The 15,653-nt window shown below is 46.3% G+C and overlaps 4 protein-coding genes across 4 annotated transcripts; 2 read left to right on the forward strand and 2 right to left on the reverse strand.

Moving 5' to 3' along the window:
* Nucleotides 1–395: 395 nt before the first annotated feature.
* N7489_004651 (uncharacterized protein) lies at nt 396–2,778 on the forward strand (the record flags this gene model as incomplete). Its single annotated transcript, XM_056710403.1, has 8 exons — nt 396–420; nt 468–654; nt 730–910; nt 967–1,271; nt 1,358–1,477; nt 1,571–2,041; nt 2,100–2,269; nt 2,378–2,778. The coding sequence occupies 8 exons, from the start codon at nt 396–398 to the stop codon at nt 2,776–2,778; spliced, it is 1,860 nt and encodes a 619-aa protein (XP_056568824.1).
* Nucleotides 2,779–3,116: 338 nt separating this feature from the next.
* Nucleotides 3,117–3,832, reverse strand: N7489_004652 (uncharacterized protein; the record flags this gene model as incomplete). The annotated part of the gene is made up of 2 exons (XM_056710404.1): nt 3,117–3,690; nt 3,768–3,832. The coding sequence occupies 2 exons, from the start codon at nt 3,830–3,832 to the stop codon at nt 3,117–3,119; spliced, it is 639 nt and encodes a 212-aa protein (XP_056568825.1).
* An 8,146-nt stretch (nt 3,833–11,978) lies between these two features.
* Nucleotides 11,979–12,300, reverse strand: N7489_004653 (uncharacterized protein; the record flags this gene model as incomplete). The annotated part of the gene is made up of 3 exons (XM_056710405.1): nt 11,979–11,998; nt 12,050–12,233; nt 12,286–12,300. The coding sequence occupies 3 exons, from the start codon at nt 12,298–12,300 to the stop codon at nt 11,979–11,981; spliced, it is 219 nt and encodes a 72-aa protein (XP_056568826.1).
* Nucleotides 12,301–13,993: 1,693 nt separating this feature from the next.
* Nucleotides 13,994–15,150, forward strand: N7489_004654 (uncharacterized protein; the record flags this gene model as incomplete). The annotated part of the gene is made up of 6 exons (XM_056710406.1): nt 13,994–14,028; nt 14,082–14,187; nt 14,240–14,596; nt 14,655–14,733; nt 14,800–14,983; nt 15,033–15,150. The coding sequence occupies 6 exons, from the start codon at nt 13,994–13,996 to the stop codon at nt 15,148–15,150; spliced, it is 879 nt and encodes a 292-aa protein (XP_056568827.1).
* Between the last annotated feature and the right edge of the window lie 503 nt (nt 15,151–15,653).

The following is a 15,653-nucleotide window of genomic DNA, read 5'->3' on the forward strand; positions in this document are numbered from 1 at the left end:
ATTCTGTTGGCGACTTCGGACTGCTCTTTTCTTCGTATATTTTGCCCCAACTTCACATCAGTTCGGGTTCTCGTGGGCAAATATGCAGTGGAATTCCATTCTTGTCACTGTTGCGACTTGGATCGCAACTGTGTCGTTGGTTGTGGCCGACTTCCAACTATAAGCCTATTACGATAGAGAAACTCTACTAGCAGGATGGGACTTGACGAGCGGCTGCATTGACGCATTGTAAGTGCAAAATGAAACCTTTATCCATACTACCCCAAAGACTTCCCGGGGAGGGCCGCTAAGAGAGGAGACTAGGAATTCAACAGTTACCTGCGATGAATCAGTGTCTACATTACTGGGTGGTGGTGTTGATTCTAATTGTAAGTGGTAATAACGCGGGTAGTCCAATGGCTACGGTCATGGCGAATTCTAGTAATTCGTCGTACCGTCTGCATGATCTAATCATTAATGATATGTAGACTGGTATATGGATAATATCACTGCCCTCTGCACAACAACATGTCACGACTCATTTAAGGCATGGGGCTCAGATGTGGAACAAGCCTGTGCAGGTGAAAAAGTTGTCCAGGGTGGTGTTATCGTGGAGGCCAAAGCCTTGTCACTTTCCCTCACATATAATGTCCAGATCGCCTGTCTGCAAGACTCGTAAGTATTCAACCCGGCACGAGTGCTGGATGATTTGGTATGGAATATAAATTAAGGCCTGTTTTCTTGTCACAGTAAATTCAATTGGTGCTTTTTCGATTCCCAGTCGTGGCAGGGCAGTGACTATATCCGATATGACTCGCTTATGTGCGCTGATGAGAGCGACATGCCTGATATTTGCAACGACGAAGACTTCGACATCCAATCAATCACTGCTGACATGCAAGCAATGACCAACCTTTATAATCCTTCCATGGTATGAATCAGCGTGCCCCGGAGAATATGTTTTGGAAGCGTGCTAAAACTCGCCAGTTCTGCAGTGAATGTTTCCTAGAACTATATCGGCTTCGACTCCTGGATCCCTGGTTAGCATCAACCAACTTCACTGATTATCTGATTGGGCAATTTGATTCTGTACAACAGAACTGCTCCACAACATTGCCGTATACTATGTCTTCCTCTACCTTGTATATTGGTGCACAGACAAGCGTAACCACAACCGCCACAACTACGGATGCTGCCACAACAATCAATACCGCCGCATCTACCGCAGTTTGTCTAGGACAAGTCGTGCAGCCAATAGCCAATTGGCTAACATGCGACGACCTTTCTGACACGTAAGAAGTCAGGAATAGTTTCAAGAGCCTGCATTGCAGGGATAGAAAGGAAATTTGAATGAACAACAACTGATAACCTTTGACAGATATAACGTCTCCACGGGAGATGCACGCACGGCGACAGGAGACTACGATTGCTTCTTCGATACTCCTGCCTGTCTGCCATTGCCATGCCCGATATACACTGTTTGGGGATCTCCCAGCTGGTAAGAATACCCAACTATCCTCCCAAAATATTCCCTCATATTCGAGATTCCAAGGTCCAAAGGGGTATGTGTTAATATTCAATACTATGTTAGTACATCTCTCGCCGAGCTTGCCTCAACCCCACCAACAACGTTTCCGAGTCTCAGTATTTGGCATGGAACTCTAACATTCAAGGCAGCTGCGGCAGAGTGGCCAACAGTCAGCGCGTTTGTATGGAAGCCCCTGGCGGTACATGGACTACGCCATCAGTTACCATTACAGCTCCCACAGGCACTGCCCTCATACTATACGACCGCAACACCAGCCTACCCAACACAGAGCGGTACCACCGAGAGCTGTGGCAAGTATTACCAGGTAGTTTCAGGTGATGTCTGTGCTACAGTGAATCTCGGATTTGGACTTAATATCACACAGTTGCAGTCCCTGAACACCTACCTTGATGACAACTGTTCCAATCTCTGGCTCGACTATGATGTCTGTGTGGCACCGGTCTCTGCGCCGACTGTCTCGTCTGATGGGTCCTGTGGTGTGGGTGTCACTTGTGCTGAAAGTGGATTTGGGAAGTAAGTATCATCCTAACCCGTCTCTTTTGAAATAGACGGCGAGGAATGAAATTTCCAGAGAATATGTACTAACGCACATTTCTTGTGTTAGCTGTTGTTCATCTTCAGGACAATGCATGGATGACTGTGGCTCGGCCGGAAATAGCACTGTTAGCACTAATGGTCTCTGTGGGCCCGATAATAGCTATATGGCTTGCCCCGGCTCTGGATTTGGTAACTGCTGCAGTAGTAAGTACTTCATCCCTCATATTCAACCCTGCTTCTTGCTTGGCTCTGCGTCAAAGGAGACTGAGCGCGACCATCATGACTGACCGACTAACCTCTTCACTTGAATAGTTTTCGGATATTGCGGCAATGGAACTCAATTCTGCGGCGCAGGAAACTGCTACGCTGGAAAATGTGACACTGACAACGGGGGCCCATCAATCAGCGGCGAATGCGGAGCTATGTTCGTTGGCAACAAAACATGTACTGGGACACAGTTTGGTGATTGTTGTTCTGTCAACGGATATTGTGGTAGCACCAACGATTACTGCAGTCCCCCTAACTGTTACTCTGGGGCTTGTTTAACGTCGGGATACACCTCTACGAATGGAGAATGCGGTCCCAACTTTGCGAACAACATGACATGTGTTGGATCATTGTTTGGTGATTGTTGCTCCGTGGCTGGATATTGTGGCAATTCGAGTGGTTATTGCTCGGGTACAAATTGTTACAGTGGCTCTTGTGTCTCTTAGAGGTAGCATAGGAAGCCGGTTAATGAGCTTCCTAAAACTGCTCCTGCTTCAAGCGAACGTGAACATCGTAAAATTTAAGCATAGGGGTGCAATTAAAAGGGAAATTTTACACAGCCACTGTTTATGTATGTATGCGTACTCATTATTTCGAGGTACTCTTTATTTCCCTATCCGACTGTAAAATATGCATACTGAACTGCTGAGCAATAACGTGATTATTCAGGCGCTGCGGAGGCAAGAGAAATAAGTACTATATACAGGCTACTGGCTTAGCCTAGCGGAATATGACACACACAGTGGCCCTATATCTTCAAGAACACATAAAACTAATGGAAACCTCACCAGCTTGGTGCGATCGAACATTCATTCCAGGCACCCCTATCCGCATCTCCGAATTTATCGATCCCTCCCTCCACGCCATCTTCGCCCACTGTCCATACACCACTTTCAACCAGCACTATCCACCATTCAAACACACTCTCTAATCTCTGCGATCTCCGTTCACCCCCAAACGGATGGAAGTAACCATGTTGAAAGAGTTCCGTGAATGAGCCCGAGGTAACTGGTCTCCAATCACTCACCCTAGCCCCTTCCTCGTCTCGGAAGAAACCAGGTCGTAGTGCAAATGGTAGCACGAGACGGAAACCTGCCTCTTCCATATCATAATCTCCTCGACGCACAGGCTCACGGTAGAGTCCAGTGGGAACGGGATCGTTGTCATTCATGCTCACATTCTCATGTGCGATGGAGAACAAGCGACGAATCTCGAGGTTGAGATCCGCTAACCGGTCTGGGGCTGCAAAAAGTAGGACGCCTGGGATGCTGTCCTTTTCATGAGGTATGTTGGTAAACCTCTGGCGCCTCGCAAACGCCTCCTTATCATGCGGGACCTCTAACCCAGGTGCGATAAATCTGAAACGCGGGCTTCAGCCCGGACCGTGTGACTTTCGTCAAGACAGACATTCAGTCGGCCACGAGTGCGTTCCAACCCCGTTTCTACGCTGCTATTAGCAGCCTTAGGCTTGAAAATCTCTGCCGTGAAAGAAGCGCCCATTCCTTCACCGAAACTCTCCGCCTCCAGGGGCTGTCAGCAATGCAATATCAATAAGGATGTCTAGCGATGCTCACCTCCTTCGGAATACCGTCCGTATTTCACTGCGAGTTTCCCAAGGTATGCGGGGAAACAGCCTTGACTGTCATCCTCTGGCCTCTGGAGTGTCGCGAGTGGGCCGAGTTCGGGGCTGATGTTGTACAATCTCAAAATAGGTCAATTTTGTGCGGCTGTTTCTGACGGTAAGCCTACTACATTCGGGTTTTTTCAGACACCGGGGAGTTCAAAAATGATATATTGCAACCTGTCTGCATCTGACATCTCATTTCTTCGAGCTTCTATTCTTTCCTCTCAACGAGAATTGGAAGCAATTGTACAAGCCTGACAATATGACCATGTATTATATGGGAGTTAACTTTAATTCGCCTTTTACACACCCCACTAACAAAGACAGGTAACCTTTCAGGCTCGCCACCAGGGAGCAATCAGTGCCTGCATCCAACAGATTTATGGAGACGGTGGGACTGTAATCAACATATTCCCAGACATGGTCGCTAGAGGCTTCGCGTATGTGTCCTTCTACTACAACGCTTCATCGGATGTTTGACTAATGTGCGTCCCAGTGCCTCTATAACAGATGCAGTTCTCGAAAACCTTCAGTCCGATCCTCTGATTTATCGTATCACACCCGATAGCTTCTCCTAGGCTCGGCGTTCGATAGCCCCTTCTGAGTGACCTGTAAAGCCTAGCGTCCTTTTGCTTCGCGTTCGCTATGTTCTACTAAAACAATGTCATGATTTGTGGATAAGTAATCAAATTGACCACTGTGCTGGCTGCCTCCATATGTTTTGAGGAAAATCACTTCTCGCTTGGACTCCTTGCCACGAAATTGATCCAAAACATCATGTTCTTATTGATCGGGTTCGCTCCGAGCGACTGTTCAGCTCTAGTTCATAGTACAATGTAACGAATGGAATAAACGATAAGCCGTTACTCCTATGCTGGTATATCCTTTTCTCCTCATTTCTTTCATTCCGAGCGGCTGGATGAATTAGGTATATGGCGAAGATTAGTAGGTATACCAAAGGTGGCATCGAGTAAGCCATCTATTTCTCGATATCACTGCATGTAGGTATCGACAAATGTCAGGTAAGAGAGATGCTTAGCTATGTCTCTAGCAATACACGTATTGCAATATCTGGTGAACTAACGTGAACAGGGTATCAACGTCGTATGCTCAGCCTTCAACAGATCGAAATAATAACCAAGACATAACATATCAATAGCTCCGTAATCCACCGACTCATATATCGTCGGTAATGGGTATGCAACGCTAAGTTTGAACAAAGAGACGTAAAAAATTGAAAGACAATATAACAGGGTATCGTTGCTCTGAGACTCGTTTATAATCCCTTGTTCAACGCCCCGTAAAGCAGCAGTAAATGCCGGCCCGTAGAGAAAGGAAATACCAGAACATAAAAAGACAAGGCGAATGCAACTGGTGTAAGATAGAAAAGTCCTGCGCTGCAAACCAGTGCGGGGAGACCAGTGGCTAGCAAGGTGAGATGAGGCGAGTCGAAAAATCTTTACTTCTGTATTGTGTTCGAACATGAGAGGCGGGACATGGCCTTTTGAGGTATGGGCGGTGCAGTTTTAGTAGATTAACGTTATTTCCATGGGAGATCCGGATGTGCCAGTAGCATGGTCATTCGGATTCGGTGTTTCGGAGATGTCGAGGATTATGTCTTGACCCTCTGGAAGCTGGCGGACAACATCGTCATCGACTATGACTCGCATGCCTTTCTCGTGGGCATGCATTATATTTGAGATTCGAATTTGGTCGATTTGATATTTCTCGGTAATTTGCCTCTCAAGGTCTTGAACTGTGCGCTCTGTCAAATATATTGCACGGTAGAAGTCCTCTGAACGCTTCGCATTCCCAGAAATCCGGACATAGAAGCATGCGACTGCTAAGATAATTAGCAAGGATAGTAATGATCGGGTTGCGCTCCCAAACTCACCAGGCTTAGGAAACTCAGCTGGAGGTCGATAGGTTAAGTCTACACCCGCGGCCTCTATGAAACCCCCTTGAGACCTGGTCACCAGCGGGAAATCTCTGGATGATGGTCGGGCGATTTCCTAGTCTGAGTGATTGAGTAGGCGGCGAATTCGAAGAGGTATTCGTGTCGGGAGGTGAGGGCATAATTGCCTCCAATTCACGCGAGTTTGGACGTCCTATATTTACATACTGAGGGGAATCGCCATTATCAGATAACTGAATGGGATATAGGTCGGGATCGTCGAATTTATCACCGCGTAAACCGAAAATGCTCACTGAGCGAGTAGATGAAAGCATTTCTTGCGTTGTAGCCAACTTGGCTTGGAGATCATCCTCCAACGAGACTTTCTCTGGAGGCACATCTTCCGAGTCCAACGACCAAGTTCGTTTATTACCCGAAGACCCGCCGGATCTCTTTGCGGCAGAAGCATTGTTTCCCCGTTTGCGTTTCGTAAACCCACCCACGTCTGCCTGGGAAATTTGCTGCTTAAGTTTATCCATGTTCTTATTGACATGCGCAACGTCATTGGACAGCTTCCGCTCAGCACCATGATCCCGGAAAAGCTTTACTTTGCAGTAAGACAGCTCCGTATCACGCGATATACCTGCCTCCTCGCCTGGGGACAATAGCTCGGTTTTCGAGCATAGCCTGATAGCAATTCCCTTTACACCTTTTGAGTGACTGAAATCCGTGGAAAGGAAATTAAACCGCACGGGAATGTTGCAACCCGACGCGCCAGTCGTCGGATTGGCAGTCCAAGTGACGCAGAAGCCGTCGACTGACATACTCTCGACTTGCACCTGTCGGTTCCTCTGTGCGTCGCTGCCACCTTGTAATGGATCCACGTATTCCACAGCTAATAATTTCCCGCCTCGTTGATGGGCTTCTGTGATACCGCGGCCTTCCTTCCATAGTAGCCAACATGCTGACGGTTTCATCCGTAGTTCTCGCTCTTCAAAGGAAACGCGGACAAATGTTCTATATCGAAGCGGTTCGTGGTTGACGATTGGTGGGCTCGTGTCGACAACTGAGAGATTGTACGCTTGGCCCTTATTGAGATAAGTCACCGGTATCTCACTCATGTTCTTGACCATGGCGGTCGGTGCTCCCAAAGAAACATTGAAGCGGAATCTGGATGCGGTAGAGCGCGGTGAGCATTGAACAGAAAGTTACAGATCAGGTTTAACCCACTTCTCGCCATTGGCATAGGACGTGTCACCAGCCATTTGAGCCGAAAATTCCGTCGAGGCCATCAAATTGGATGCTGTTTCGACATGTACATCATTTAAAAATTCATGGATGGTATCATCTATAGCATCATATCCGGAGTCGGGGTGCATGAATGCGCTTGGCGTATATGACGGCTGCTGAGTGTTCATGTCATTCATTGGATTCATGAACTCCGGGTGGAACGGCTCAAAGCTGACGCTGTGGTTATTGTGTACAGCTGGCATTTCCGACAACGGGGTCAAGTGCATCCCTGTCGGACTATGCAAATCCCCAGCCTGATTATAGAACATTGCACCCATTCCACAAGAAGTGGTGGCATAAAAGCTTGTATGCTGGTTGGCAGGCGGTGTCATGGAATATGGAGCAGATTCCATCCATGAGTGCGTCAACCCCAGTTCGTGCATATTTTGGGGAGTGCGGTCGTTGTTGGTGATGGGTAACTTGACATCATGATCCTCAATTTTCACATCATTGTTCTCGGCCATACTATGAGCAAGAATTGGGTCAGTTCTGATCTTACACCTATTGTCTGGTAGAACACATGATGTTATATACCTTGAGACCATCAAAGGCTCGCCTGCCCTCACATTGCGCGAGCTCTGGCTATCTCGCCGAGGGACAATGTCTGAGAATGCTTGCCGAAACCGACTGATGAACTCAGTATCCGGCTTTTGAGACTTTCTCCTGCGCAGAAAGAATATAATGTTACAGAGGAAACCAATTATATTATTGACAACTTCAGCGTAAAAAGCTCACCGGTTGTTGAACATTGTTTATTTTACCACTGCTTCGCTTGAGCCAGGGGGAGAAAAGACGAAATATGTCCACGGCCAACTGCCAGCACGCTTGGATGCGTCCCGTCTGGTCTTCGGTGTCAAAATGTGGAGTATCGAGGTCAGGGAGTGTCCGAATATTGTGCGGAGTGTTCGATAGCTTCAGATTGTGCGAAACCTTGCATCAAGTGAAAGGTCCTATGAGGAATTTGCCTTTTGAAGGAATAATGGAAGCTCGGACTAGATCAGAATGGTGAAGGTAGATAAAGAAGTCCGAACCAGATTGCAGAAAATAGTAATGGAGAATGTTTCCTTCTTATAGGGTATAATTTGAGAGACGAGGGGTGGAAGGAGGGGGATATGACGATGTTTTAAGGGAGGGGAAAATGGTACGGTTGACGACCATCCAATGAAAGATGTAAAAGAGATCTCACAGGACTGTCATCCACTGAGCCACAGTGGACTTTCATCAGAGCAGGGGGCCATTGGATATACTCCGAAGATTTTCAAAGGAGTTGGAGTTGTGATCTCGGGAGGGACCACTTCTGGTAAGAAATGTCGGCGTTTTTTTTTTTTTTTTTTTTTCCCTTCTTTCCCCTAAGTATCCCCCCAATGAAATCCGCAATTCAATAATTCTATGATTCTCCAAATTGTATACATTTGCTCGGAAGAAAGTGATTGGTAAGGAGAAATATATTGTGGAGAACAGGGTGAGAAAGGTTACCGAGCTATGGAAAGGTGTTCAGGTATGAAGAAACCTGTAAATTTACGACGCGGAGTACATTTCACTCATTACGCTTCCCTATTGGGCAGTACAATATCCATGGATAGACACATATAGATGATATAATTTGCCATAGTATACATATCTTGTTCCTTTCATTCAGTCTAGGAACATTTTTTATTTAGCATCGCGTCAACACACTATATGATCGGCGAGTTTTCCGAACACGGCTCACGCCCACGGGTACTTGGGAGAGACCGTTGGAATATTTCCCGTTCTCGGTAGGTAATGTACTTCGAAATGACACTTCCATATTGTTGTTGGGTTCAGCAGCAAATCAATGCTATTTAGGGTTATATCATACGAGCACTTTATACATGGACGTTTCTAGTTTTGGTCTATTATTCCAGACCTCAAATGGACCAACATCACAGCGCGATATATCCAGACTCTGATCTCATACTAGAGTGTACATTGTACGGAGTGCAACATACAAAAGTACTTTAGCCGGGAAGGAGGTGTGTGGAACCGTCAATCTCTGGTTGTTAGGCGTGATAGGTGGACGGCCCGACGGATCTGTCTTGAAAACTGATGTTGTTTCGGTTGATATATGTCGTTCCGTTGGAATCCATCGGCTGGGCCCAGGAATATGTTCATTGAAACAGTTGGTGTTGCCTAAAACATTTAATTCATGTCGATGACCTCATATTCGGTCTACCGCGGCTCAAGGAGACCAGTGGACTCATGCATAGAGGCTGGTGCGTCTCATAGTGCATCAAACTGCAGCTACCGTCGTCTATATTTCTGATTGTATAAACTAGTCTGCTCACCGACAGCCATGGATGGTTTATAATGGTCATAGCTTGTGTGATTTATACTAAGGTGGAATGTAAGGCATGATGTGTCATCGATACAATAGAATACAGCCACATACCAGGTCAAAACAGCCCAGTCAAAAACAGCTCATTGCTGGAAGACCACCGACCAATATTGCTTAAACCTGCACTCGAATGATCAGCTTTGAAGCTAACGTATGGGACCTGCATCCATTACCGAACATTATGAATTTACTGGTCTAATGTATGAAGCTAACCCTCGGGCTCATCCCAAGGTACACAAACACGCAAATTACACGGGTGTGAATAAACGACGCCTTCTCCGCTTACATCATCTCAATAACAGGACGTCCAATATTTCTCGCCATTGACTACCTTCTCCACAATTCTTCGAAAGGCCTAGGTAAGGCCTAGAGGTCCCAATTAGGGCTACGTAACGGCATTTCTTCCCGAGCTATCAGATTTACTATGATAGTAGCATGACATGAGCTGTATTGAATATAGGGTCGATTGTTGGCCGATCTGACCTTATAAGAGCATCGGGAGAGGAGCTACTTCTGTACTAAGCTACAATAAGTAAATTGTACGATATGTTCAAATTGAATATGTAAAATTCGCGGGGCTATACCTAGGTAGCGCTGATCGGTTACGTCACTCGTGCACTTGATCTCAGACATCCTGAACTTCTCTGATAGATGAAGTACCACGGCACAGCTTACGCAGCTTTGCATCAGCCGCAGAATTTACCCATTCTCCGCGGTACGGTTTCCACTTAGACTCGGCTTAAGCACGAATGAGATGTGCCAAGAATGTACTTTTGTACCTCTGGCACTTTATTGGAAATAGGCAGGCGGTATAGGAAGAGCGGTCAGGGGCGGGAGTAATGGGGTACAAATACTAATGATACGCCGCTGTGTTTGAAAGGGTGATGTTGATTACGCACCTCCCTTGCCTTGAAGTACCGACGTGATTAGAATTCTGCCATCATTCCTGCCACTACTTTTTTGACCATATGTACAATACAATACTTCCGAAAAGCGTTGGTGTCACACCTACACTCTTGGATTGTTTGAGATAGAGTATATAAACTCACCGTTTATAAATATGCATCGTAAATTCAGAAGTATCCCATAGCCTGCTTTCCTCTCACAAAGTAGAAAACACTGTGAATGATATTTTGTCTATTTCAATTTCGATGCGACAATTCGGTTTCAGCCTTCGTGGGACCCTGTCCCTCTCTGTTTGTGGGTTCTTCATCCTCAATATTCCTGAAGGACAGGACATATTTCTGGATTCACACTCTTCCTATACGGATCTTGGTCATGTCATTACTTCTGGCTGGGATAGGGTCATGGGGACACGAAATGCTGTCCCGATGGGGGTGCGGTCTGATAGCGCCGCTATCGATCATGCAATCAGCGATAAAGAGCGAAATCGCCGCATTCGAAGGAGGCCCGGTCTTCCCCGTCATTAATTAATACGCATCACCCACCAGCCCCCTGAAATGGTTGCATTTTGGCTGGAGGATGAGGAAGCTACGGAATTACGTGGGCGGACACGGCCGGTAAAATCAAACACTTGCCGCGGGTAGGTACGCTACCTCCAGAGAGGCATTCTCAAACACTACTAATGTCACCATACATTTACCCAATCCCACAGCTGATTCACATATACCCGATTTTGCTGTTTTCCACGATGCAGTTGCTATTTAGCCATATAGTCTGTCTAACTCCCCATTGGTCAACAGGAACTTCTGCGTTCAAGTATCACTCAAGCCATGAGACATACCCAGAGTGATTGCGTTTGGTAGGCGGGGCGATATCAAAGAGGTTCTTCTGGAGTTTATTGATAAGACCGTCGTCGGCTTCTAGGTGTTCCGTCAACATTGCAGCTCAAATAGCATACAGGGTAATGATCTGCAGACTTTAGCGGATTATCTTACCAGTTGTCAATCATTGGGAGCAATCTGTAAGGCCAACGATTGAGAATGAGGAAAGAACTTTGTGAAGGGGACACAGTGAGGCTTGTTTTGAGGTCAAAGTGCGCTGTGTATGTACTTGCAACTCCATCTTTTAAGAACATCGGTTGTCCCACCCACCAATCAGATAATGGTGGGGCGTCCAACCCCTTCCCAGTGCCCATTATGCTTTTCCATCCTACGACCCACTGTGGTTTGACATTCTGAAATATCCCCTTAACGTGACATCAGTAAGTAGGTGGTTGGCTGGCGACTGAAGATCTCGAAGGACAGTCCGAATTTTTACTATTATCGAATTATTATCGATCGTGTACCTCTATGGCGTCATTGACTTTTCATAGACCTGAAAACGGAAGACGTTCCTACCCATTAACTTCTGGTGATACGTTTGTTTCTCATAAATAGACATTTATTAGTGTCATTTTGGTTATCACCGCTTGCTTTATATAGTTACATATCATACAGTCACCACGTATCAGACCAGCGAGGGTAGGCAACGGCAACTGAAGCATTGATTCAAAACCGTCAACATTGGTGAGTACCCATGCTTAGCCATGCTTAGCCTGTTCTGCGAGACCATTAACAACTAACCACGTAGCTATTAGGCAGATGAACTAACCCTTGTTGAGATCGGCCTTGGTGTCGTGAGCCTTCTCGTCCTTCTTGTCGACAAGAGCATCCTTGGCAGCGGTTGCACGAGTGCTTATCTTAGCATCGTCATCCTTTGCTACGTTCTTGTTGGTCTCCTTGGAAGCTTCAGCACCAGTGCCCTTCACGGTCTCGGTAATATAGTTGGCGGCGTTCTGTATGCATGTGTAAGTTTGTGCAAGGACACAGATTCGCATATTCACAGACCTTGGCAGTGTCCATGGTGGAAATGAAAAACGAAGAGAGGAAGTGGTGCAGAAATTATAATATGTTTTGATTGTTCTGTTTTGTGTAGATAGCATTCGAGCGCTGGAAACAAGCACTATTTATCTCATGATAAAACCGTCTGATATCGAATGACGCCATGATTAATCATACTCATTACACCCTAACCTCATAACGTATTTCCCGGCCCAGCTGCGCACCCCACCCAAAACGCGTCCGGGAATTAGCACTTAGTTAATTCAACCACCTACCATGCCACTAATTCGCACCCGATCCTCTACAAATTCAATAGAGCAAGAGGATAGAATCTAATCAGCTATACAGGCTTTTGAAATCCCAAAAAATCAGTGCTATTCCTGAAGCAGCGCGCTGTTTTAAGGTACCCGAATCAACCCTCCGGACGCGTCTTCGTTTCGCACTGAAACCCGCTCTAATGGCCATAAATTGATACAGGTTGAAAAACGGTTACCCCTTAAAACATTCACGCTTTGTTTCTCGGCTCGTACCCGAAACCACCCTTCTGTATTAGGTTACCTTTAAAACCAACCCCTGCTTTGCCGTATTGCGGTATTGGATATATTAGGCTTTCCTGTCTGCTGGGTCAATGTAAATTATTGTATAACACCTTGGAATGTTCTAGGACGGTATCTAAATTGGGGGATATCTGGCGATGATCTGGCCCGGTCCAAGCCCCCCACACTCTTTTTACCTATTCCTCCGCAGCCTTTAAATTCATCTGGTCCGTTCATGACGAATAATGGGCGACTGCTGTCGAGGAATAATCCGGTAGGCCAATATGGTTCCCTTTTAGGCTTCCTATGGCTCTAACTCCCCAATCTTCCCTACGTTCATTGATAGGCGTGTCTACCCACTGCTATAGGCACCCACTTGCGCTTACTGACACAATACTCCCCACCTACCCCGGGATACTTCCGAAAATCTTGTGCTACACAGTTCAACTGCAATTCCTCCCGATCTATCCTACTTGGCAATGAGCCCATTCCCGCAAGCCAGCCTCGACTAGATAGTACTGTATGCCTTTGCTCCAAGAAGCTGAACGGGAGTAATACAAGACCTACGACCAGGGTCTGCCAAACTGTGTCTGCTACTCAGTGGACAGGAGATGCTGCCGTTCTATACTTAATCGACAAATCAGTCGGTGGTATGCGGTCGGTCCGCGGCATCAGGTTATTCTGATTTTGGGCGAGGCTATGACGTCATCAATTTCTCTTTGGCACAATTTACTCCTTAGCCTGCAAATCCAACAGTTCAATATTCTTCCACCATTTACTGATATTTACTTACCACTGTATGGTTCACTCAACTACGCAATTATGGTCACATTCTTAGGAACAAAAGTCATGGGCACAGCCTTTGAAACCACAGATAGATATTCGGGTTTGGAAGTACAAGGCTGTGGCAGCGCCGGAACGATTTGGTATATTACTCATACATCCATCCTCCCCAATTCATTATTGACAAATGAATAGTTCAGCACATGATTCGATAGCCAATTCAAAGGTCGCTATAAAAAAAATTTCGAGGCCATTCGGTTCTACAGCTCTGGCCAAGCGTACGTGTCGTGAGGTTCATTTGTTACGTAACCTGCGACATGATAATGTATGTATATATGCGTGGCACGCATATTCGGCGTACGGGACTGTTAACTAACCTCAACTAGTTAATTAACATGACGGACATCTTTATCTCTCCATCCGAGGATCTGTATGAGACTTACTATGCTAAAGTTGAAAGAAATGCTAATATTTGTGGTACAGCTATATCGTGACAGACTGTATGATGACAGATCTTCATCACCTTTTGCGAGCGTCGTCAAAGCCTTTGGAGTGTCAATTCATCCAATTTTTTACCTACCAAATGCTGGTATGTCCACCCGAGATGGTCACCAGCCACGCAGCAAATCTGATTGAAACAGCGTGGATTGAAATACATTCATTCGGCCGGAGTCATTCACCGCGACCTCAAGCCAAGCAACATTTTGATCGACGACAACTGCGACTTGAAGATTTGTGACTTTGGTTTAGCCCGAGAACAAGATGCCCAGATGACCGGCTATGTCGCCACACGATACTACCGCGCGCCGGAGATCATGTTGACCTGGCAGAATTACAACTACGCGGTGGATATGTGGAGCGTTGGGTGTATTCTGGCAGAGATGATTCTAGGGAAGGTTCTCTTCCCTGGGAGAAACCATGTGCATCAGTTCATCTTGATTACCGAGCTTTTGGGGAAGCCATCCGAGGAGGTTATGAAGAGAGTCTACAGCAAGAGTGTATGATTGAGACACGCAACCCAAGGCCAGATCAATGATTACTGATGACGATTTACAGACCTTGGAATTCGTGGACTCGCTACCAAAGAAAGAGTCCTTTGGACTTACATCTATCCTTGGAGATGCCGACCCTCAAGGTAAGCGATCGCCTTTGGCAAACTTCAATACATTTCCTTTTGCCATAGGTATACTCACTTTTATAGCCATTGATCTCGTGGAGAAAATGCTCAACGTCGATCCACATGGGAGAATCACCACGGCGGATGCCATTAAGCACCCATATGTCGTGACCTACCAGGATTCTGATGATGAGCCTGTTTGTGATAGCCAGCTTGATTGGTCTTTTCTGGACCCAAAGCTTTCAGCTGACGAGTGGAAGAGCACAATGTATGTCCTCTGATCTGGTTACGCGTTGAGTTGAGCTAACGATTGAAAGGTATTTCGAGGTTCTGAACTATCATCGTGGTGCCTGCGACTGGCAAAATGATGACCTCCCACCTAATGGAGATTTTGAGGACCTTCTGATGACCGAAGAGATGAGTGGGACATATTAGGGTCTTTCTGTCGGTATCTTTTGGTCAATAATTTCAAGCTTGCTGGTTGGGCTTGCTGGACGCCGAGGAAGCTCAGTTTTTTACTACGAGAGTATCCCAGACAACCATCAGGAAAGGGCAAACGTTTAGTAAAATTCGTTTGCTGAATGAGAATCATATCTGAGGAAGATCTGTTACACCCATCATGAAACTGTTTCCAAAACCCATCGTGCGGTTACTGGAGATCACAACAGTTCATGTTATCTACCTTGATGGGGATAGAGTCCAACCTAGTGGTAATCGAATGAAGATATTGCAAATACCGAGTCTTGCGCCACTGATACAAGCCCGCCATTTGTCAGACATCTCTACTACTAACTCGCTATCCCAGAGTGGGGCAAGCAATCATAGATCATGGCAAAGGCTCTTGTTCTTCCTCTTTCGTTGTTGGAAGTGGACTACGCACCAGACGGACATGCTATAATGTACTCAGACCCACCGAGGCAACACATTCTTCTTCCTGG

The sequence above is a fragment of the Penicillium chrysogenum genome (genome assembly GCF_028827035.1).
Source record: "Penicillium chrysogenum strain IBT 35668 chromosome Unknown utg000002l_segment0_segment0, whole genome shotgun sequence".
Classification (NCBI taxonomy): Eukaryota; Fungi; Ascomycota; class Eurotiomycetes; order Eurotiales; family Aspergillaceae; genus Penicillium; species Penicillium chrysogenum.